General features: G+C 40.4%; 1 protein-coding gene across 3 annotated transcripts in view; it reads right to left on the bottom strand.

Annotated features, from left to right (window-relative positions):
• Positions 1–20,604, bottom strand: part of UNC13C (unc-13 homolog C) — a 908,495-nt gene that overhangs the window by 384,143 nt on the left and 503,748 nt on the right. For all 3 annotated transcript variants that reach the window (XM_044279668.1, XM_044279669.1, XM_044279667.1), the window contains one exon: positions 2,749–2,882. In XM_044279668.1, coding sequence (XP_044135603.1) covers positions 2,749–2,882 — 134 coding nt within the window. The remainder of the gene's footprint in view (positions 1–2,748; positions 2,883–20,604) is intronic.

Below are 20,604 nucleotides of genomic sequence, written 5' to 3'. Positions count from 1 at the left end.
GACCAGGTCAATGCCACACAGAGTTCTAGCAGCAGACACATCTCTAGAACAACTGTTAAGAGGAGACTGTGTGAATCAGGCCTTCATGTTAGAATATCTGCTAGGAAACCACTGCTAAGGACAGGCAACAAGCAGAAGAGACTTGTTTGGGCTAAAGAACACAAGGAATGGACATTAGACCAGTGGAAATCTGTGCTTTGGTCTGATGAGTCCAAATTTGAGATCTTTGGTTCCAACCACCGTGTCTTTGTGCGACGCAGAAAAGGTGAACGGATGGACTCTACATGCCTGGTTCCCACCGTGAAGCATGGAGGAGGAGGTGTGATGGTGTGGGGGTGCTTTGCTGGTGACACTGTTGGGGATTTATTTAAAATTGAAGGCATACTGAACCAGCATGGCTACCACAGCATCTTGCAGCAGCATGCTATTCCATCCGGTTTGCGTTTAGTTGGACCATCATTTATTTTTCAACAGGACAATGACCCCAAACACACTTCCAGGCTGTGTAAGGGCTATTTGACAATGAAGGAGAGTGATAGGGTGCTGCGCCAGATGACCTGGCCTCCACAGTCACCGGACCTGAACCCAATCGAGATGGTTTGGGGTGAGCTGGACCGCAGAGTGAAGGCAAAAGGGCCAACAAGTGCTAAGCATCTCTGGGAACTCTTTCAAGACTGTTGGAAGACCATTTCAGGTGACTACCTCTTGAAGGTCATCAAGAGAATGCCAAGAGTGTGCAAAGCAAAAGGTGGCTACTTTGAAGAACCTAGAATATGACATATTTTCAGTTGTTTCACACTTTTTTGTTATGTATATAATTCCACATGTGTTAATTCATAGTTTTGATACCTTCAGTGTGAATCTACAATTTTCATAGTCATGAAAATAAAGAAAACTCTTTGAATGAGATGGTGTGTCCAAACTTTTGGTCTGTACTGTATATCTGGAAGGGCAAATGGAAATTAGATCTGGAATCAGAACTCTGCATAATACAATTAAGAGGAAGGCTATGAAAGAGAAATTGTTTTCACAACTAAATTCTGGAGAATTTCAGAAATATCAAGTGCATAGCTTTGCCTTTTACACATTTGTAGCTATGAGCCCAGAGATGTAATGTGTGCGTGTCTACAAAGCAAATATTATGGGTGCCTAGATAGGGTACTTCAACACACCCACTTTTATTTAGCAGAACGTTCACTACTGTGTTCAATCGGATGAAACCTAGATTTAGTACTAGGGCCATGGGAAGAAAGGGTCTGGGTAAAGAATAGAACAGATATTGCAGATGTTTGCATTTACACATACAGCTCCTCCAGATAAACTCTAGAAAATATCTGGGTTAACTTGTAAGTGTGAATGGGGCATATGTGCATATGGATATGCTATTGAGAGAAGATGTTAGGAGGAAGATTCAGTTTAAGCTTGTGAATCATGCCTTTTATCTGATTAATATTTTCTTTGACACATATTTTGGAACATACAAACAGGAATATCCCAAATGTAAAATGCCTAAAGGCACTGTATTTGATTGTGTCCTAGGACAATGATATTCTATGAGAAGGTTAAAGAATTAGTTAAACTTATAGGGGCAGGAATAGATTTAAATCTTGGACTTTGTATGTTCCATTTTGAAGATGGAGACAACAGCACCATTCAAACATATGCTAACATGGCCACAAAGATGAACAATTTGAAGCAACAGATATCAGCATTTCCTTCCTCAATAAGGGCTTAAGGAAGATTCAAGGATTACCCTAAAAACTATTTAAAAATGGGGCTACAATCTTAAAAAGTGAAAAAGCATGAAAATGTCATAACACTGTTGAAATACAGGATGATTGGTAGAGATTGATTTTATTCATTGGTAACTTAGTTTTAGTAAGAAACTCAGTGCTCATGTTCTGGAGGATAAAGGAAAGGATTCTTATTTTAGATGCACATTAAATGGACTGATGGTTATAGCACTTGTATATGATTTTCCTTGATAAAATACATATGCTTTGTAGTTTACTATACTACTAATTAGCAGCCCTGACCATTGTCTTCAACTATGACTGTTCCTCATGTCCCTTGACACACTGCAAGGCCATTTATTATATAGTAGTGTACGACAGCCTTGTGGCTCGTAATTTTCAGTGTACATTTAAGGTATGCTAATAGCATGTCACTTGTAGGACTTTTAGTTATACGTTAGAAAACCACTGGTATTATTTTACAGTATTTTACAGCTTTGTTATAATTGTTAACCTTAGGGGGAAACAATGCATATATCCATGTAATCCATGTAGCGCATGTATAATTATTCTATGCATTCTTTGCATTCTATAGAAAGCTTGCATGGAGGGCATGTAAGGTTATGTGTCTCTTCTAAGCATTGAAAAGATAATAGGAAATACCTTGATATAATCAACGTGACTAATTCAACCCATGTATGAGGAGAATATCTATCTTATTTTGCAAGGCTGGATACTCTTGTCTGCTCATCTGAGGCCACTGTGTACTGTAAACCATAATAGAAGCTAGCTGAACATCATAAATCAATAGTTGCTATTAGCACGTCCTACCTTTCCAATTACAATACATGACACCAGCAAAGCAAGAAGAAAACACATCTACTGCAGTTAAACACATTGCCCAGCACAAGTAACCATGGGTTTAACACAAGTTATATCTGTACGGAGGTTAAAAGGGCCCATTCAAAATATACTAACATCATTCATATAAAAAAGGAGTATACAGTAGACTTACTGGTTTAGAGTAGGAGTATATGATATCTTGTCCTCATCAATAATAGTGACCATTAAGGTAATGAGGTTTGGCCAAAAATCCAAGTTTTTAATTGTTGGACCTTGATCTTCACGTGGAATATCCTGTTTCTTACCCTGCAAAAAATTCAAAAAACACCATGTTACATCCTGTATCCTAACAATAACACAATATCTGATATCTGATGAAGTTCATCAGTCAATTTTCTTTTTTTGCATTTTTATTTTTCATTTCTGGCCTTCCCAGAGCCATATTTTTTTTTATTTTCTATTCAAATAGCTGTATAAGAGCTTGTTTTTAGTGGGACAAGTTGTACATTCTAATGACACCATTTACTATTGCATATAATGTAGTGGGGAGCTGGAAAAAGATTCCAAATGGGGTGGAATTGGAAAAGAAAAAAAGCAATTCGGCCACAGTTTTATGAGTTTTGTTTTTACGGCATTTCCTATGTGAGAATGTGTTACCTTCATTCTCCAGCTCAGTACGATTACAACGATATAACATTTATCTAGTTTATCTTGTGTTTTAATTCTGGAAAAAAAAACTAGAAAAAATGTTTGTTTGTTTTTTGTCGCCATATTCTGACTCCCATAACTTTTTTATTGTTACATCTACAGGGCTGTTTGGGGGCTAATTGTTTTGCAGGGTAAGCTGGAGTTTTTATCACATTTTGTAGTGTCTATGACTTTGCGATAATGATAATATTTTATTCAGTGTACACCATTTTTAAAGACACTTACATGAATGGCGGTGGTCTGGAAAGGGTTAATATATATCTATGTAAAAAATATTTCTATCCATGTCCATATCTATCCACTTAACGCTGGTTTGGCGGACAGCCATAGGAATGAGTAAGGGAAGAGAGCACAAAAGTTGCTGCTAGAACCCTCCCAGAGAACTGATCCTTATCTGCTCCTATATCTGTTATTAAGAGAGACACATTAGATGGTTATATGGTCTCATGGGTTCAGATGACATTTATCTAATGTAAATGGTTAGCTTATGCACCATTTTTTATCATCAATAATAATTGGTTCCATTGTAATTGAATTGTAGTGGCCAAGGCATATTCAGTAGTTATAGTAATGACTGACTTCCTATTGTCAGACTTTGGCCAGTGTAACAAAGGAATCATTTGTATACCGGCCAAAAATTGCTGTATGCAAGCACTCTTTGTACACCTATTTGTAATCATCATAATACTTGGACCTCAAATTGGATCGTCTTATCTTAGGAAGGAAATCCAGAATTCTTACCTAGACCAGTACTGAGTATAATGCAGCAGATAATGTAGAACAAGGTACCTTTCTTCCAATTACTGTAGAAAGCAGTCTATTAGTTCATATGACAGGCAATTTCTAAGGTTACTGATTACAATAATAACATGTTTCATTGACTCGGACAGGACTATTGTTGCCTAGTTAAAATTATCAATATTTCAAAGCTAATTTAACACAATATTGTATCTCACTCACATACTGACCCTTTAAAGTGTGTCTGCTGCTATTTATTCAAGAATACATGTAGGGATGAGAGTCAGGGTGCCCTATTAAACAACATATTATTTATAAAGATTTTCTAAAATAATAAATACAAAACTTATATTTTGAAGCCTTATCCTTGTACTCTGTTTGCTCACATGAAACAGAATATGTGCAACTGAAAATCAGTTTCAGTTATCTTAGAGCTTGTTCACATCTGTGTAGAAGGCTCCATCACAGATTCTATCAAATAGACTGAACAAAAAAGTCCTGCATGCAGGACTTTATTGTCCAGGATGAAAACAGGATCCTGAACACAAAAAAAGGACTACACTATAGTCAGAGTCAGTTCAGCTGCATTCAACTCAGTTATGTGCCAGATCTGGCACTTCTGTTATTTTCATTCTTCTCCTCTTATGGATCAGAACAATGATGGTGGGAAACAGCACATGAATTACTCCAAGGCCCATTTAGATGACTCAGGCAATCAAAGAGATTTAAAAAACAAATCTTTCTGTAATAAACACTTATGGCCAAATGGTGGCAAGTGTCATAAAGTGGTCCCCAAAGTGTGTGGCAGTAAGGTCTACAAACATCTCACATGTATGTTACACAAAATAAATCACATCTAATGTTTCTCTACCAGCAGTGTTTTACAACAGATACATTTTGTTTCCTCTTGTCCCAAATGCTACAAATGTACAACTGAACCTAATTTATATAATTTGGACTTGACTCAGATGGCAGTGAGGTTCTAAGAAATCATTGGTTAGGATTATGATATCAAACAAAAAAATACTACATTTTTATTGCATTCTTTGATATGTGTTTGCAGTTCCAAAACTCTTTTCATTGCACCAAAGGTCATTGTGTTTCCAAGCCGCTCTGTGCTCTCTGTGATCTTTTTGCCAGACCCTCCCTTGATTGACAGAGCCAGGTTCCTGCATAGTTGTCTTGCCTGTCCCAGATGCTAACAGAGGAAGTAGGAGAAGCACGGATGCGCAGAATGACTTAGACCCACCCTTGATCCACTTAACTGTTCATTTAAAAGTACTTTTTAACCAGCATGAAGCAATGTATCACTATGTGAAAGTTATCATTACATTCCGCTGAGCAAGCCCTAGAAGGCATTATGCCTTGTTTACTAGATAATTTATTAGTGACAGACTCCGTTTAAGAATTTTCTATGTGTGCATCATGATTTCTTGATTTTAATCTGATTTATTTCTTTATTTTGTCCTTATGATCCACATAAAATGGGTGTTATACCCATACAGGAATATGCTAAATGAATCTTATTTCAGTACTGCAAGGCCTCATGCACACGACCGTTGTGTGCATCCGTGGCCGTTGTGCCGTTTTCCGTTTTTTTTTCGCGGACCCATTGACTTTCAATGGGTCCGTGGAAAAATCGGAAAATGCACTGTTTTGCAGCCGAGACCGTGATCCGTGTATCCTGTCCGTCAAAAAAATATGACCTGTCCTATTTTTTGGGCGGACAACGGTTCACGGACCCATTCAAGTCAATGGGTCCGTGAAAGAACACGGATGCACACAAGATTGGCATCCGTGTCCGTGATCCGTGGCCGTAGGTTACTTTCATACAGACGGATTCAAAGATCCGTCTGCATAAAAGCTTTTTCAGAGCTTCGTGAAAACTCAGATCCGACAGTATATTCTAACACAGAGGCGTTCCCATGGTGATGGGGACGCTTGTAGTTAGAATATACAACGAACTGTGTACATGACTGCCCCCTGCTGCCTGGCAGCACCCGATCTCTTACAGGGGGCCGTGATCAGCACAATTAACCCCTCAGGTGCTGCACCTGAAGGGGTTAATTGTGCGTATCATAGCCCCCTGTAAGAGATCGGGGCTGCCAGGCAGCAGGGGGCAGACCCCCCTCCCTCCCCAGTTTAAATTTCATTGGTGGCCAGTGCGGATCCCCCCCGGCCCCCCCTCCCTCCCTCTATTGTAATAATAGCATTGGTGGAATAGTGTGCGCCCCCCTCCCTCCCTCTATTGCATTAACATTGGTGGCAGTGTGCACCTCCCCCCACCCCCCTTCCTCCCTCTATTGTTTTAATACATTGGTGGCAGTGTGCGCCCCCCCGCCCCCCCTCCCTCCCTCAATTGTTTTAATACATCGGTGGCAGTGTGCGCCCCCCCCCCTTCCTCCCTCTATTGTTTTAATACATTGGTGGCAGTGTGCGCCCCCCCGCCCTCCCTTCCTCCCTCTATTGTTTTAATACATTGGTGGCAGTGTGCGGCTTCCCCTCTCCCCCCCATCATTGGTGGCAGCCGAGTTCCGATCGGAGTCCCAGTTTAATCGCTGGGGCTCCGATCGGAAGAAGCATCATACTTACCTGCTGGCTGCTGCGATGTCTGTGTCCGGCCGGGAGCTCCTCCTACTGGTAAGTGACAGGTCTGTGCGGCGCATTGCTGTCACTTACCAGTAGGAGGAGCTCCTGGCCGGACACAGACATCGCAGCAGCCAGCAGGTAAGTATGATGCTTCTACTATTGCTAAGTAATTATGGCAACCAGGACTGCAGTAGCGTCCTGGTTGCCATGGTTACCGATCGGAGCCCCAGCGATTAAACTGGGAATCCAATCGGAACTCCGCTGCCACCAATGATCGGGGGGGACAGGGGGGCCGCACACTGCCACCAATGTATTGAAAAAATAGAGGGAGGAAGGGGGGGCGCACACTGCTGCCAATGTATTAAAACAATAGAGGGAGGAAGGGGGGGCTGGGGGAGGCGCACACTGCCACCAATGTATTAAAACAATAGAGAGAGGAGGAAGGTGGGGGCCGGGTGGGTGGTGCACACTGCCACCAATGTTAATGCAATAGACGGAGGGAGGGGGTGACGCACACTGTGCCACCAATGCTATTATTACAATAGAGGGAGGGAGGGGGGCGGGGGGGGCCGCACTGGCCACCAATGATATTCAAACTGGGGAGGGGGGGGTCTGCCCCCTGCTGCCTGGCAGCCCTGATCTCTTACAGGGGGCTATGATACGCATAATTAACCCCTTCAGGAGCGGCACCTGAGGGGTTAATTGTGCTGATCACGGCCCCCTGTAAGAGATCGGGTGCTGCCAGGCAGCAGGGGGCAGTCATGTACACAGTTTGTAGTATATTCTAACTAGAAGCGTCCCCATCACCATAGGAACGCCTCTGTGTTAGAATATACTGTGGGATATGAGTTTTCACGATGTAACTCATATCCGACAGTATATTCTAACATAGAGGCGTTCCCATGGTGATGGGATAAAAGGGATAAAAGGGACTCCAGACTTTACATTGAAAGTCAATGGGGACGGATCCGTTTGCAATTGCACCATATTGTGTCAACGTCAAATGGATCCGTCCCCATTGACTTGCATTGTAATTCAGGACGGATCCGTTTGGCTCCGCACGGCCAGGCGGACACTAAAACGACTTTTTTTTTCATGTTCGTGGATCCTCCAAAAATCAAGGAAGACCCACGGACGAAAAAACGGTCACGGATCACGGACCAACGGAACCCCGTTTTGCGGACAGTGAAAAAATACTGTCGTGTGCATGAGGCCTTACTTATAGATTTTGAGAACAAAATTTCCAAAAGTTACGAGCAAGAAGTTGTATCCTGTAATACAGGCATATATGAGGGTATATGGTATACACAACACGAGGGGAGGCTAACAACACAAAGCAACATTCCCAATAAAACAGATTCCGCCAATAAAACAGTGTGACTGACAGCTTGCCTCTATTCACACAAACTGAGGCCTGTCAAGGAGACAAGATTATTTTAACACCAGGGTGATCTTCGCGATCAGCAGTGTGAAACTGATAGAGTTTCATTACTGGGCTATGCATGTTAAATAGCAGATGGAATTTATTTTTAGTACCCTTTCTGCAAGGTTGTTTTCACTTTTTCTATCAAGCTTCATTGTATCCTGGCTGCCATTCACTTCACTGCGGATATTTGAGAGGTCAGTGTGGAGGACCTCAGCATCTCGATGTATGAGGAAAATCAAACTCCATTCTCTGCTCGCCTATTTATGTAATGGCTATATGTCATCGATCTGAGCAAGGGGCTCTGATAAATGGCCTGCATTTTGTGATTTAACCATTTAAGTAAACTCTAGGCCTCACAGATAGACAGGACGAATCTCATACTGTCAATAAACAGATAGGCGGATAAATGGCTAAATAGATAGAGAGCTAAGATGATAGATAGAAATATAAATCAATATATAAACACATAGACAGATAGCGCTTTAATACAAGTGAAGCCATCACTAGCATAGACAGATATATAGACAGATAAACCCGTGGATAAAAATTGTTGGCACCTTTCCGTTAAAGAAAAAAACAAAAAAAACGCAATAATAAAGAAAAATGTCATGAAAATGAAATAATAAAAAATCTGAAAATGTATATAATGGCTGGCACTCACTATCCAGTGCTGCCTGGAACAAACAAAAGCCCATATACCAATTAGCTACAGTGTTTATTGATGCATATACATTTAAAAAAAATATTAATAGTAGGTAAAAATAATAAGGATAAATAAATGATGGATGCCTCAATGATGGAGGCTACAGTGATACTAATTCCAAAAAAAGGCAAGGACCCTCTAGATTTAGAATCTTACAGACCAATTTCACTGCTTAATGCAGATGTAAAGCTTTTGGCGAGGGTCCTTGCTACAAGGCTCTCTGGGGTCATCTCCTCCATAGTCCATCCGGATCAGAGCGGTTTCATTAAAAATAAGGGTACACATTATAATCTACAACGGCTCTTTTCTAATATCCAGGCCCCTGGGGGGACCGCCCGCTCCATCCTGTCATTAGATGCCTCTAAGGCCTTTGACAGGGTGGAGTGGCGTTTCCTCTGGAAGGTTCTTGCTAGGATGGGCTTTGGAGAGAGGTTTATACGTACTCTTAGGCTATTGTATGGATCTCCAAGGGCTAAATTGAGTCTTAATGGAATTTTGAGTAGCAGTATCGAGTTAAACAGAGGCACCCGTCAGGGTTGCCCACTATCTCCCTTATTATTTGATATATATATCGAACCCCTTGCGATGGCCATTAGGCAGGACGATCAGATCAAAGGATTTGGTACGCTAGGAACACAAGATCGTATCTCACTATATGCAGACGATGTTCTGTTTTTTATAGATCATACGGAAACCACTCTCCCTAGGATTATTCAAATGGTTAAATTATTTGGTGAGGTTTCTGGTCTTCTTATAAACTGGACCAAGACTAGTCTGCTTCCAATAGACCCCCTACCACAGAAAGAGATTCCTGTTACACAGTTGGATATTGTTGATACTTTTCAATATTTGGGTTTGACGATATCGCCTCGGGTCGAAAATTTTGTAGAACTTAATTTGATCCCCATAATAGTAAAGATCAGAGCTAAAATAGGAATTTGGCTGAAACTTCCCCTATCTAGAGCTGATCGAGTTTCACTAGTCAAAATGGTGATATTACCACAATTGCTCTATGTGCTCAGGAATACACCTATTTGGATACAAGACAAACATTTTAAACTTATAGAGAGACTAATTAATGATTTAATATGGGGAAGAAAGCGAGTTCGAATTAAGTTGGAGTATTTGTATAGATCAGTGGAGTGCGGGGGTTTAAATCTCCCCTACTTTAAGGGATACTTTATTGCAGCCCAGCTATTGAGGTGCTATGAATCAGAGCATAGCGCACTACTGGGGAAGTTGGTAAATAGTCATGCCCACAATAATATTTTTTCCTTGTTGGAATCTGGCCTATTGAAGAGCTATGAGCAAGGCTACAGAGAGACTATAAAACTACTCCTTAAGGTGTGGGCTACAACTAGGACATGGTTGAAAGTTAAGGGTTCACTTACATTTACGCCTCTTTGGCATAATTTGTATTTACAAAGGCTGGATGAAATTGCAGCTGACACATTTTGGCAGAAGAATAAAATTTTATATATCTCACAGGTAGTTAAAGATAGAGAAATTAAATCCTATATAGAAATGATACAAAATTTAAAAAATCTTTAATGGTTTAGGTATTTCCAATTGCGTTCTGTGTTATCCAGCTTGGATGATAAGCGGCTGTTGGATATAGATAATGTATCCTTTCTGAATGATTGGGTATCAGGTACACATTCCAGAATAAAAATTTCAAATATATATAAGTTATTACTTAAAGCACGGTTTAGTGACATACACTCTCCAGGACAAAAAGCGTGGGAGGTGGACTGTCCGAATGTACAAATAGAAGGGTGGGATAATATTTTTGGGAATCTATCTTCACTATCCCAGAACTTTAACCATGTCCTGATACAATTTTATATCTGCCACAGATTATATATTACTCCATTGTGGATGAACAAATGTGGGTTAAGAGACACGTCCAACTGTCCCAAATGTGACACTGTAGGAGCAGACTTTCTCCATATGATATGGACCTGTCCAGAACTTATAAACTACTGGAACGGTATCAATAACTATATTATGTGTAAACTAAAAATTCGAATTCCTTTTGAACCACAAGTATTTATTCTCAATGATCTCTCCAAATTAAAAAATCATAAGTATCAAAAGATTCTTTTGAGTAGAGTATTGATGTTGGCTAGAGTTTTGATCAGCCGCACCTGGTTTGCCCGATCTACTCCAAACAAAAACACATGGATAAATTTAATTGATAAGGTAATGAACTACGAAAAAATTTTATACAGACGGAGGGAAAATGAATATCAATGGACCAGGATATGGGGTGGTTGGAGGTCTGGTTAGCTGAGATCAAGTTGTTTTATATATAAGGGTCCTACTTTGACGCACCACAAACTGGGAGGGAGGGAGGGGAGGGTTTTCTAAATAAAAAAAAAAAAAAGATACTCAGGGTTATTAATGAGCTGGGCATATCTGTATTTTTCTGATCCACAAATATACGAAAAATAAATACTTTGATCATTAAAAAAAAATAAAAATAAAAAAAAAAATAAATAAATAAATAAAAATAAAAATGCATAAAAATTCTTATTATTTGGGATACTACTGTGTATTGGATAAAAAATAAACAGATTATTGGTGAATAAATATCTCAAATCAAACACCATTGAATGTATACATAGGAGGCTATATACCATCAAAACATATTCAAGTGATATATCAAAATTTTCACATCTTATAAAAGTATCTGACTCAGTGTCAAATATAGTAAACTACAGAATCAGGGCCATAAATAATAAGTTTTGTTTGGCTGTTAACCCTTGCTTTGTAACTGGAAAAAAATATTAAAATGGAAACTCTGCCCAAAAAGGGAAATTTTGAAATTGTATCTCTATTTTTCATTAAATCTTGTGCAACACCTAAAGGGTTAACAAAGTTTGTACAATCAGTTTTGAATACCTTGAGGGGTGTAGTTTCTGAAATGGGGTCAATTTTATGGAGTTTCTACTCTAGGGGTGCATTAGGGGGGCATCAAATGGAACATGGTGTAAAAAAAACAGTCCAGCAAAATCTGCCTTCCAAAAAACCATAAGGCGCACCTTTCCCTCTACGCCCTACTGTGTGCCCATACAGTAGTTTACTGCCACATATTGGTTGTTATAAACAGATTGTTTCTGAAAACTACAGAATCGGGGCAATAAATATAGCATTTTGTTTGGCTGTTAACCCTTGCTTTGTTGCTGGAAAAAATTGATTAAAATGGAAAATTTGCCCAAAAATGTAAATTCTCAAATTTCAACTCCATTTGCCAATGACTCTTGTGCAACACCTGTGTATTGGATAAAAAATAAACAGATTATTGGTGAATAAATATCTCAAATCAAACACCATTGAATGTATACATAGGAGGCTATATACCATCAAAACATATTCAAGTGATATATCAAAATTTTCACATCTTATAAAAGTATCTGACTCAGTGTCAAATATAGTAAACTACAGAATCAGGGCCATAAATAATAAGTTTTGTTTGGCTGTTAACCCTTGCTTTGTAACTGGAAAAAAATATTAAAATGGAAACTCTGCCCAAAAAGGGAAATTTTGAAATTGTATCTCTATTTTTCATTAAATCTTGTGCAACACCTAAAGGGTTAACAAAGTTTGTACAATCAGTTTTGAATACCTTGAGGGGTGTAGTTTCTGAAATGGGGTCAATTTTATGGAGTTTCTACTCTAGGGGTGCATTAGGGGGGCATCAAATGGAACATGGTGTAAAAAAAACAGTCCAGCAAAATCTGCCTTCCAAAAAACCATAAGGCGCACCTTTCCCTCTACGCCCTACTGTGTGCCCATACAGTAGTTTACTGCCACATATTGGTTGTTATAAACAGATTGTTTCTGAAAACTACAGAATCGGGGCAATAAATATAGCATTTTGTTTGGCTGTTAACCCTTGCTTTGTTGCTGGAAAAAATTGATTAAAATGGAAAATTTGCCCAAAAATGTAAATTCTCAAATTTCAACTCCATTTGCCAATGACTCTTGTGCAACACCTAAAGGGTTAACACGTTTTAAAAATCAGTTTTGAATACCTTGAGGGGTGTAGTTTCTAAGATTGTGTCACTTTTATGGAGTTTGTACTCTAGGGGTGCATCAGGGGGGCTTCAAATGTGACATGGTGTAAATAAACCAGTCCAACAAAATCTGCCTTCCAAAAACCATACAGCGCACCTTTCCCTCTACGCCCTACTGTGTGCCAGTACATTAGTTTACGGCCACATACGGGGTGTTTCTGCAAACTAAAGAATGAAGGCAATAAATGTAGCATTTTGTTTGGCTGTTAACCCTTGCTATGTTACTGGAAAAAAATGTATTAAAATGGAAAATTTGCCCAAAAATCTAAATTCTGAAATGTTATCACCATTTGCCATTAACTCTTGTGCAACACCTAAAGGGTTAACGACATTTGTAAAATCAGTTTTGAATACCTTGAGGGGTGTAGTTTCTAGACCATTTTTTGGTGGTTTCTATTATGTAAGCCTTACAAATTTACTTCAGAACTGAACTGGTCCCTAAAAAGTGGGTTTTTGAAAATTTCAGAAAAATGTCAAGATTTTCTTCTAAACTTCTAAGCTTTGTAACATCCCCCAAAAATAAAATATCATTCCCAAATTGATCCAAACATGAAGTAGACATATGGGGAATGTAAAGTAATAACTATTTTTGTAGGTATTACTATGTATTATAGAAGTAGAGAAATTGAAACTTGGAAATTTGCAATTTTTTACAAATTTTTGGTAAATTTGGCATTTTGTTATAAATAAAAAAGAATGTTTTTAACTTCATTTTACCAGTGTCATGAAGTACAATATGTGACGAAAAAACAATCTCAGAATGGCCTGAATAAGTCAAACTGTTTTAAAGTTATCACCACTTAAAGTGACACTGGTCAGATTTGCAAAAAATGGCCTGGTCCTGAAGGTGAAATACGGCTGTGTCCTTAAGGGGTTAAGGGTACCGTCATTTTTGAGCAACATCTGATTTTTATTAGTGGATTTTCAGCAAATTTTTATTGATTATTACTTTTGTCAGTTTCTAGTTTCTTCAGTGACCATAAGTGGGTCTTTTCCTTTACCAGAAGGGGACCAACAATTTTGTTTATTTGTGTAGACAGCAGGGCTTTTTTTCTCAGAGAAAAGGTGGTGGAACTCACCCCCCCTCCCCCTGGCAACGCCCCTACCCACCCCTAGAACCGCCCCCTAAAACCGCCCCTTTAGAGAACCCCCCCTCCTCTTGGGTAAAACCCACTCATCAGGGGTATGGAGATTTCACGGTCTTTGTACTTGTGAAATCTCCATCTCGCCATGTGCAGGGAGGATAACAACTTAAAATCTTATTATCCTCCCTGCACAGGGCAGGATGGAGATTTCACAAGTAGAAAGACTGTGAAATTTCCATACCCCTGAGGGCGCATACGCGATTGGGTGCACGCGCTGTGTCCCTGCGCGTAGGGGCGTGCGAATTGGAAGTCACATGGTGGGAATAGGAAAATTTTATAGTTCGGTTAAAATTTTACAACACCGGCGCAGCCTGGCCCCATCCTTCCATCAAGTAGTGTGCCTGCCTTGCCTGCCAGTGACACTAGTTGCCACACATGGCCTGCACAGCCGGGCCCCATCCTAAGTTCCCCCAACTTGGGATGGGGCCCGGCTGCACCGGCCATGTGTGGACTAGGGCACTGGCAGGCAGTGGCACACTACTTGGGGGAAGGATGGGGCCCGGCTGTGCCGGCCATATGTGGACTAGGGCACTGGCAGGCAAGGCAGGCAGTGGCACAAGGGGGGCCCGTCGCCCCAAGTAGTGTGCCAGTGCCACTGCCTGCCTTGCCTAGTGCCACCATGCCATTGCCAGTGACAGTCGTGACAGCCAGGCTGCCAGTGCCCGAGGCCGCCACCGCCCTAGTCCACACATGGGCAGTGCAGCCTGGCCTGGTCCCTTCTCTGTTCCTGTTCCCCTAATTGGCCAATTCAATCTTTCTTTTTTAATTTAAAAATGAAATAAATGAAAAATTACCTTTTTCCTTTTGTACCCTTTTCCTGCCTGGTGCCGCTCTGCCTCCTGACTCCTGCTCGTGCCGACACCCACGACACTAAACTGCCGCCCGCGCCTCCAGCAGCCGCCCAGCCTGCTGGGCGGGCCTGTCAGTGGAGCAGGAGGCGGGGGGTCCCTGGTCTGGGGCCGTAGACAGCAATGGAGTCGGCCTGGGGGCGGGGTTTGGGGCCACAGAATCGGCGTCTCCTCTCTCACTCTCTCACCGCTGTCAGTGGTGGGCGGGAGCTGGGCGGGCCTGAGCCAATGGAGAGCCAGAGGTGCCGGAGGCTGCAGGGACTGAGAGAAAACTGTCTGTAAGTAAGCAGCCTAAGCAGCGGGCCGGCTTGGCCCAGTAACTAAAGGGGGGGTGGGGCGGAGCGAGTCGGCAGATGGCGTTCTGCCAGAAAAAAAGCCCTGGTAGACATACAGATAGATACATTTAGACAGTTGTAGTTTTATATGTTGCTGTGCACTTTCTAGAATAATGAACTAATTTCTTGACAGCCTCAGTCTGTATTACAAAATGGGAAGCATCTGTGTTTTTCCTATGCCCTATCTGTGATCTCTGACAGTATAATTTGCTTACTCTTTACATCACTCTATGGTAATAATATGTGGCCACTTCTGTTGAGCTAATTTGCTACGTGGGTATCATTACAATGGTGTCCAAGTGTGATACTCTTTGGTCAGTGCAACAAATATACTAATGTGGATGCACTCTGCTAAATAAAACAATATACATATGGCTATAAAGACAATCCAGCATGAATCATGTACCCTTTCCTGAAAAAGATGGTGCTTGTCAGTACTCAAAATAATATAGATTTAAATGTACCACGAAGTGTGTGGATGTCATGAATTCAACATCAGAATAAAAAATGTCTGAGCAAGTAACATACATTAAGGCACAAGCTATGTGAGCTGACAGCAGGCACATAGTTACAGATACATGAACAGCAATGGTACTGTAATAGTACTTGCTATTTATCTGGATCTATTACAAGTGGACACTATTACAAGACCCCTATATTCATTGTAATGCAATTGTAACCTGGGAATGTGCTCTATTCTGATGAAGGATAATTGGCATTAATTACAGAATGGTAATACTGGATCATTATAGGTAACCATCTGTTCCTTCAGTATTCTTTAACGTAAATGCATTGGGAAACTGCTGACATAAAAAATAAATGTCCTTCCTGATTGATAAAAAATGTCAAAGCTGTCAGCAATGACTTCATTATGGTATATTACAGCATTTTATTCTTGGTGCAAATTTTCTTCTTTAGACCAAAACATTGTTTACATACAAGAAACACAAAGTATCACTTAAATAAAGAAGTGATTGGTATCCATTTATAACTATATCAATATGACAAAGCTTTATTTAAAAACTTTTTATTTATGTATGACTTAATATACGACTATCATGCAGTTTAGCATGGTGCCACGCTTTAACATCTGCTACACAAAAGAACCTACAGCATGAATTCTCAACTCTCCTTCCCATCTGCTGAGGAAAGGTAACTGCCAATCACCCTGAATCTCACTTATCACTTCCACTTGTCACTTTTTAACCCTCTTGGAAGACCATCAGTAGCCAGAGTAATGATCACAGTCCAGAATTTGCAAAAGCTCATAGTGCAGGTTTAAAATCTTAGTACAAATTTCGACAAACAAGCAAAGCAGTTAGTTTTATACCTACTATAAATGGGAAAAAAAAGAAGCTCTTTGGGCACATTTTTGATCAAACGTGTGTTGGGCCTATCTACCAGGCGTCAAGGTGTTGTGCAGCCATTTTGTTATCAACCATGTATTCTTGTAGTATATATTAAGGGTAGAGCCTCTTTTAAACTGAGCAACACCAATCTGCCTGGGGCTTCTGAGCAGAGTATAAATGTAGCTGGTTCCTACACTGCCCTGAAAATTGTAGGTTTAGGTAAGTCCAATAGTTTGTTAGTGTTAACTTGTAGAGGACCCTCACCGTACATGTATGGCCCTGGTAGACGTGAATTAATGACCAGCGCTGTACATGTACGGCGGGCTGCTCGGATGGATGCAGGAGCTGTGCTCGCCTGATCAGCGGCACGGAACAGAAGTCACTGAGTCGGGCCCCTGCTACATCCTCCGGCATCGGTGAAAACACAGATGCCGGAGTATTAACCCCTTGTATGCTGCGGTCAAAGTTGAGGGTTTGCAGAGTGTACCAGTGCCCCCCGCATCGGGTCCCCGCTATGCAGTGGTGGGGACCAGATGGCAGAAAAGGCAAGCCTGATGTCTTTCATTGGCATCGGGGCTTGCCTTTTATGGAAGCGTGTGAGATCCAGCCCCTTAGGCTGGGTCTCACAGGTAGGCTGTCAGTATAAAAGCTGACAGCCAATGCATTACTATACAGGTTGTATTGTAATGCATTGCACAGGGGATCAGACCACAGAAGTTGAAGTCCCAGAGTGGGACAAAAAAAAAGGTGTTTTTCCTAATAAAAATAAATAAAGTTTCAGGTAAAAAAATAAAGTTCCCAAAATAAAACACATAAAATTGTGAAAAAAAAAGAAAAATAGAAGAAAAAAAAAACACCAGATTTATTGGGTATTGCCGCATCCGTAACGACTGGCTCTATAAAAATGTCACATGATCCACCCCCTCACCTGAACGCCGTAGTAAAAATAAAATAAAAACTGTGCTAAAACATTTCTTGTCACCTTACATCACAAAAAGTGCAACACCAAGCAATCACAAAGGTGTATGCCCGCTAAAATAGTACCAATCAAACAGTCACCTTATCCAGCAAAAAATGATTCCCTACATACTCAACAATCAATCGGGCACAAAATAAAAAAACTATGGCTCTCAGAATATAGATACACCAAAACATGATATTTTTGTTTCAAAAATGCTTTTATTGTGTTAAAAGTGAAAGGAAAATATAATAAAAGTAGACACATTAGGTATCATAGTGTCCATAACAACCAGGTCTATTAAAATATCACATGATCTAACCCCCCAGGGTTACACCATAAAAACAATAATATAAAAACGGTGTAAAAGAAGCAATTTTTTGTCACCTTACATCACAAAAAGTGTAATACCAAGCGATTAAAAAAATCATACGCATCCTAAGATAGTACCTATTAAACCGTCATCTCATCCTGCAAAAATGAGACCCTACCTAGGACAATCGCCCAAAAAATAAACTATGGCTGTCAGAATATGGAGACACTAATAAAATATATTTTTTGCAAAAATGCTTTATTATGTAAAACTGAAACAAACAACCAAAAAAAGTTGTCGTATTTGGTATTGTGGCGTCCATCACAACCTGCTCTAGAAAATAGCACATGATCTAACCTTACAGATGAACATTGTAAATAACAAAAAATAAAAACTGTGCCAAAACAGCTATTTTTTGTTACCTTGCCTCACAAAAAGTATAATCTAGAGCAACCAAAAATTGAGTGCACCCTAAAACAGTATCAACAAAACTGCCACCTTATCCTGTAGTTTCCAAAATGGGGTTACTTTTTTGGAGTTTCTACTCTATGGCTGCATCAGGGGTCTTCAAATGTGACATGGCAACTAAAAATTATCCCAGCGAAATCTGCCCTCCAAAAACCATATGGCGTTCCTTTTCTTCTGCGCCCTGCTCTACGCCCGTACAGCAGTTTACGACCAACTATCTGGTGTTTCTGTAAACTACAGAATCAGGAAAATAAATATTGAGTTTTGTTTGGCTGTTAACCCTTGCTTTGCTACTGGAAAAAATTGATTAAAATGGAAAATCTGCCAAAAAAGTGAAATTCAGAAATTTCATCTATATTTTCCTTTAATTCTTGTGGAACATCTAAAGGGTTAACAAAGTTTGTAAAAATCAGTTTTGAATACCTTAAGGGGTGTAGTTTCTAAAATGGGGTTTATGGGTGATTTCTATTATGTAAGCACCACAAAGTGACTTCAGACCTGAACTGGTCCTTTTAAAGTGGGATTTAGAAATTTTCTGAAAAATGTCAAGATTTGCTTCTAAACTTCTAAGCCTTCTAACGTCCCCAAAAAAATAAAATGGCATTCACAAAATGATCCAAACATAAAGTAGACATATGGGAAAAGTAATCACTATTATATGAGGTATCACTATCTGTTTTAAAATGGAGCAGAAGTGCAAATGCCAGTCCAATCGGTTCTGGTGATCGGCTGCAGCCCCAGAGGAAAGGTGTCCATGGACATAGTAGTAATTCCCTATCCTGTGGTTGGCGGGTAACTTGTTATTACCAGAATACCCCTTTTAATCTCTTAGTACATTTGTAATATAATAAAGAGAATAAGGTTTGTTTCAGCAGAAACATTTGGGGTCCTGGTACTATGTAAAAACTGAGAAATAGAAATTTTGAAAATTGCTAATTTTTCTAATTTTTGGTTAAATTGGGGATTTTTCATAAATAAAGGTGAAATATATTGACTCAAATCTACCACTTTCATAAATTGCAACGCATCTTGAGAAAACAATCTTATAATGGCTTGGACAAGTAAAAGAGTTCCATGTATGTCCAATTTCCCAAAAGCGGCCTGATCCTTAAGTTGAAATATGGCAGTGTCCTAAAGGGGTTATATTAGGTTTTTATGTTTAACATTTTTGAAATAATTTTTGATGGTGTTATTTTTTTTTTTTTTTTATGTCACTATCTATATTTCAACAAAAAGCATCCTGCAGTTTTTGCAATGGCCACTATTTTTAATAATAGGTGCCACTTCTTGGTTTATACAGGTCTCTTTACTACAGTTGTATACTATTCTAAAGCTTTCTGTAATGATAAGGAGATATCATGTCTGTGTATAGATAAGACAGAACCCACCATTCACAATAGGTGATTGCCAAAGCTTATCTATTGTTTTCTTGTACAGGTCAAAGAGCATGCCTAGAAGACTCCCCCATTGAAGTCAATGAGGTCCCCTTCTGACCATTGTGTCTATAAAGTCGTAAAGCAATTTTTTAAATGTTTTGTAAATGCTGTTAACCTCCTCCCGTCACACTAACGCCGAAAGGCGTCAATGCTGCGGCGCTCCCAGGTCACACTAACGCCAATAGGCGTCATCTCGCGAGACGCGAGATTTCCTGTGAACGCGCGCACACAGGCGCGCGCGCTCACAGGAACGGAAGGTAAGCGAGTGGATCTCCAGCCTGCCAGCGGCGATCGCTCGCTGGCAGGCTGGAGATCCGAATTTTTTAACCCCTAACAGGTATATTAGACGCTGTTTTCATAACAGCGTCTAATATACCTCCTACCTGGTCCTCTGGTGGTCCCTTTTGTTAGGATCGACCACCAGAGGACTCAGGTAGGTCAGTACAGTCGCACCAAACACCACACTACACTACACCCCCCCCCCCCGTCACTTATTAACCCCTTATAAACCCCTGATCACCCATGATCACCCCATATAAACTCCCTGATCACCCCCCTGTCATTGATCACCGCCCTGTCATTGATCACCCCCCTGTCAGGCTCCGTTCAGACGTCCGTATGATTTTTACGGATCCACGGATACATGGATCGGATCCGCAAAAAGCATACGGACGTCTGAATGGAGCCTTACAGGGGGGTGATCAATGACAGGCGGGTGATCACCCATATACACTCCCTGATCACCCCCTGTCATTGATCACTCCCCTGTAAGGCTCCATTCAGACGTCCGCATGATTTTTACGGATACATGGATCGGATCCGCAAAACACATGCGGACGTCTGAATGGAGCCTTACAGGGGGTGATCAATGACAGGCGGGTGATCACCCATATACACTCCCTGATCACCCCCCTGTCATTGATAACCCCCCTG

Source organism: Bufo gargarizans, chromosome 2, assembly GCF_014858855.1.
Source record: "Bufo gargarizans isolate SCDJY-AF-19 chromosome 2, ASM1485885v1, whole genome shotgun sequence".
Classification (NCBI taxonomy): Eukaryota; Metazoa; Chordata; class Amphibia; order Anura; family Bufonidae; genus Bufo; species Bufo gargarizans.
Note: the sequence above shows the minus strand (reverse complement) of the source record. Positions and strands in the feature narration are given on the sequence as shown.